The sequence below is a fragment of the Topomyia yanbarensis genome, chromosome 2, assembly GCF_030247195.1.
Source record: "Topomyia yanbarensis strain Yona2022 chromosome 2, ASM3024719v1, whole genome shotgun sequence".
Lineage (NCBI taxonomy): Eukaryota > Metazoa > Arthropoda > Insecta > Diptera > Culicidae > Topomyia > Topomyia yanbarensis.
In genome coordinates, this window is record NC_080671.1 from 2502539 (window position 1) to 2507587 (window position 5049).

The 5049-nt window shown below is 37.5% G+C and overlaps 2 protein-coding genes across 2 annotated transcripts; one reads left to right on the forward strand and one right to left on the reverse strand.

Annotated features, from left to right (window-relative positions):
- The first annotated feature begins 1628 nt into the window (after positions 1–1628).
- On the forward strand, positions 1629–2522 carry LOC131682407 (COX assembly mitochondrial protein homolog). Its single transcript, XM_058963849.1, has 2 exons — positions 1629–2074; positions 2149–2522. The coding sequence occupies exons 1-2, from the start codon at positions 1999–2001 to the stop codon at positions 2457–2459; spliced, it is 387 nt and encodes a 128-aa protein (XP_058819832.1). The 5' UTR covers positions 1629–1998; the 3' UTR covers positions 2460–2522.
- LOC131682406 (uncharacterized) lies at positions 2520–3706 on the reverse strand. Its single transcript, XM_058963848.1, has 2 exons — positions 2898–3706; positions 2520–2839 (listed from the first exon to the last, which is right to left on the reverse strand). The coding sequence occupies exons 1-2, from the start codon at positions 3574–3576 to the stop codon at positions 2520–2522; spliced, it is 999 nt and encodes a 332-aa protein (XP_058819831.1). The 5' UTR covers positions 3577–3706.
- Positions 3707–5049: the final 1343 nt, after the last annotated feature.

A 5049-nucleotide genomic window follows, 5' to 3' on the forward strand; every position in this document is an offset into this window, starting at 1 on the left:
TTGAAAAAAATCGTAAAAAATCACTCTTATAAAGTTTCCAGTTCCAACCGCTCTACATATTTACCATTCTGAAAAGGTACATCGACATTTTGGAGACCCCGCTTTTTGGCAACTTCGTGGAATAACTTCATTGTGTTCTGTCTCGAGTTGGTGATTATGGAATCATATTAGGCTTAATGCAAGCAGTAGCCTGTGGAACAACGACCAACTTGCCGTGTTTAACATTCTACATGACAGGTAGTATGGAAAGTTGTGCTCAAACTGATATTATTTACTATATCATCATTGAAAATTTTCAGTTTCAACTGCTCTACATATTTGTCATTCTTATTTGACCAGTCGGCTTAACGGCATTCGGCCAAACGACATTCGGCCTACCGGCTTTCAGCCTAATGACCCAGCACCTTGATATTCGCTGCATATTTACAGCGAGAAAGATGACGTAAATGACGTAAATATTATTTTCAATGGTTCCAATCAAATTCTTTCAAAGGTTCCAATCAAATTGTTGAAAGCTTCGTTCAAATCTTGTTTTCAGTTCCAAAGGCTTTATTTCTCACCCTGTTTGGTGCATTCGACCTAGTGTGCCTCGCCCTAATAACTATTCGTCTATACACTCAGGTTTTTTTTTTACGCGGGGGATACGAGCCGCGTAAATGAAAACCGCGTAAATGAAAACCGCGTAAATTTCAAAATCCGCGTAAATGAAAACCGCGTAAATTTCAAAATCCGCGTAAATGAAAACCGCGTGAATTTCAAAATCCGCGTAAATGAAGACCACCTAAATTTAAGAATCCGCGATAAAGGGAACCTCATTGATGGATACCGCGTAAATTCCAAAATCCGCGTAAATGAAAACCGCGTAAATTTCAAAAACCGCGTAAATGAAAACCGCGTAAATTTCAAAATCCGCGTAAATGAAAACCGCGTAAATTTCGAAATCCGCGTAAAAAAAAACCGCGTAAAAAAATACCGCGCAAAAAAAACCGCGTAAAAAAAACTTGAGTGTATATCCTTCGGCCGGATAACCCTTTGACTAATGACCCCCAGCATCGTTCTAATCTACTACAAAATGCCCGAAAAGACCTTATTAGAAAATATGTGATGCGGATAGCGCATATTTTAACGAAAAATGGTCAACTAATGTTGAATAGATTTTTAGAAATCCTGCCATGTTAATTATTGTACTATCTTTCGGGTATTTTTCCTTCTTTTTAACATGAGCTGTTCTTTTGAATTTAATTTAATTTAATTAAATAAAAAATCAATTAAAGCAGTTTTCAGCCATCAATTCATGATATGATATGCACCAGCTCATTAATAACGCCATGGGTTACTACAATGACCTTAGCGATTTGATCTCGTGCTTCGGCCTTTTGTAATTCGGCCTTTTGTGATTCGGCCTTTTGTGATTCGGCCTTATGTGATTCGGCCTTTTGTGGTTTTCGGCTTTTAGAGATTTCGGCCTTTTGTGATTCGGCCTTTTGTGCTTCGGCCTTATGTGATTCGGCCTTTCGTAGTACTCCCAGCAAAACAAGCAGTATTACATAGCGGTACTCTCCGAGTCTGTTCGGCCCGAATGACATTTGTAACAAGCTTGTTTTGCCTAATGAGTTATCAATCAGCATTCTAATGTCGTTTTCGATTGAGAACCTAGAAACTAACCCAGGTTAGTTGCTTCAAACGAACGTTTTTAATGAAACTGAGTTGGGTTCTCGCCAAACAGCGGTGGTGTGAGCGAACCCGAAATATATTTCAGGTTAGAACCCAACCCGGTTTTCAGTTCAGTGGCGCATAACCTAGGTTGGAAACTGGCTTCAAACAAACGGTTTGACAGCAGTTAGGTCCGAAACTGAGTTAGTTTCTGCTTCAAGCGAAAACGACATAAGCTGTCAGTCTGATCGGGTTATTGTTTTGATTTCGTTCGGCTTTTTAAAAAGCTGGGTGAAGACCAGCCTGTGCTGATAACTGTTTAAGCAGCAAATAATCCTCTTCAAAATGACTCACGCATTTAGTGATAGGAACCATCAGATCGGCACAATTGAGGGCCACCAGAATGGCCCTCATGGATTGGGTAATTAAAATTCTATAAACGCAAAACATTGAATTTAGCTTACATAAGTTTACATCATCAAATCCACAACGTAGGAGATCCCGACGACAAACGCCTGCGAAAGGTCGAGGTTGAGGTTCTTATTCCAAAAATTATGCGTGAACGAGCCAAAGTGGAAAAATGTAAAGATGTAGTCGCCGAATTCGAAACCTGCTGCAAAGATGCTGGCCTTCTAATGGTAGTTAAATGCCAGGAGCAAAACGCTGCTCTAAAAGCTTGCTCCCTGAGATGGTACAATGACGAGCAGTTCAAGTCGGAATGTCGTGATATTTACCTCGAAGAACGTAGCGAGTTTAGGCGAACCGGTGTGCCTAAGAAATATCGGAATTTGGACCCTGTCCAATAGATACTTTATTGTGTGTTGCTTTTGAAATGTATTTACCAGTTGAATAAACTAGTTCTTAACCTACTTACGATTTGAAGAGCTTTGCTGGTGACTTCCCCGAACGGCCGCATAATTGTGGTGCTTGGGAAATATTTCACAGACTTTGAACTCATTTAGTCGAGTAGCGCAGTTCACGTAATCCATTGGATTTAGATCGACCGGGTAGTGAACTTCCAGAACCAACAGCTCTTTACCCGTAGTTTCTGCGATACGATTGAAACACTGAAAATCGTGATTATCTAAGCAATGGGCACAACCAGGAAGCTTTTGCCCGTTTTGGTAGGGAATTAGAAGCACAATGAATGATGCATGAAAAAATTGTGGGCCTTTTTGATACAAAACTGAAATAGCAGATAAAAGTGTGAGAAGCTAGCGTAATCATCAACTGAATTAACTTACGGAAATCGCCACCAAATTTAAGGCCGCTTCTGATTATCCAGTTCTTTGATTTGAAATATACGTACGATACATACGATGTAATAAAATCCTTTTTCAGTGTTACTATTTTCTTTAATAACTGATCTTGTGGTAGGGGTATTCCGTCCAAAGTTCGCACTTCAAGGCATTTCAATTTTTCAACCAAAAACATTGTTTCCTCAAAAAGCAAACTAAGATTTTCACGCATCGGATACGGATCACGTGTGACTTCAACTAAATCATCTTTCAGCTCTCGAGCTTGCAAAATTCCATCATTCAATTGCATTTCTACATGTTCGTCCATCACTCGAACGTATGTCTTCCCGTTGTCCGCAGCACTCGGCCCATATTTTCGTTTCCATTCGTGTCGCCTATCAATCTGCCTTTGCCGTGCCAGTTGCAGGGGAACCTCGGCCAGCCCGCAATTCCGTACCGATGCGGGAAACGAACGGGATATCGTTCCCTGTCCGAAGCATCCACCAAGGGAAAGTTTCGCGATCGCTTCCGGATCGCACACTTCCACCGTTAGTCCGGTAAAGATTCCAACGAATTTCGTTTGTGTCTCATCAACTGTTACTACCGGCAGCGGGTCAACCGCGGCTAGGGACGTTGGGGTAAACTTTTTCTGCTTCGGAACGTGTGGGTGTACGCGGTGAGTCATTGTTAAAGTGGCATAATGTTATGGCCTAATAAATATAGCTTTTACAATCTATCTATCCAATTTATTAATACATTTTAAACTATTATTTTGCTATACTATTTCAAACTGAAATTATTAGTGAAATCATATCGAAAGTTTGTAAACAACACCAAAGCTGAGAGTGTGGTGCGTTTAGTGCGTCTTGCTTATTCTAAGAGTTACACACTGTGAAAAATTTACGATCATAAAATTGGGTCATTATGCCATCCCGGATAGAATGTTACAATAGCATTTACCCTACAAATAATCATAAAACAATAAATATTATAGTTATTACTGTTTCAACATTGTTCGACGTAGAGTTCTCGCATTAGTTTTACAATGAAATTTCATGTAAAAATCAAATTTACTGTTCAGAAGAAAAAAAACTGATACAGTAAATTCACACTTAATTTGACAGTATACGAGAAAAAAAATGTATGGAGAAAAACCAATTTTTTAATGTTATGATACATAACCACACTGAAAAGAACGATATGGTAGTTCTAACTACAGAGTCATGGTAGAAAAAACCATTTGAACTAAAAAGTTAAATTTACCATGAATAATGTTTAGTCTACCAGAAAATGCTTGAAAATACCATACAGTTCGGAAAAACACTCAATGTGTTTTATACTATTTTGTGTATTTGATTTAAGCTTTATTTCATGGCTGAAATAACCTCTAAAATTGTCAATTTTACTATGATTCTGGTTTCAATTTGGAATGGATCTTCAGACTTTTAACTGTTTTACCACGAACATGGCACTAATAAAAGGAATTACCAGTGTTTTTCAACTGAACACGGCTTCATTTGAAAATCACTATAAATATGGTAATGTTTCGAGTAATGAAAATGGTGTCCGCCATGTTGTTGAAAAATAGGATTTGTTTCTCCAAGAGCATTTGTTTGTTTCACAAATTAGTTTTTTTAGAAATGAAAGTGAATATCGAAACCAATAATAAAAGATTGCGTTTCTAACACGCATTTTATCATCGGTGAGTATAAAAATAACAAAAATTATTTCTATGATTTAATATGATTTCATTTTCCATGTACTAAAAACCACAAAAACAAGCTTAATTAACTCGATTTTGAGTCCTAGAAACAATAGGCGTACGGGAATCTTATCGGTAAGATCTTATAATATGCTTGTTATAAACTCTGTAATATGGATTTTGGTTTCTAGGTCACGATATTACAGTAAACAATGAAGTAAGGCGCTCAAAAATATAATAGCATCTAGCTAAGGAAATAGCGACGTGGAGCTTCACAATTAATATTTATGCCGGTTTTTTCACATATATTTTTTATGCGCGAATCAATAAACGAACCAATAAACAAAACCTTTCAAATTTATTCAAAGAAATATTGGTCATATATCACATATACTATAGTATTACTATAACATAGTAAACACCAATAGTATTTTTAACCAAATAACAGTTTTCAAA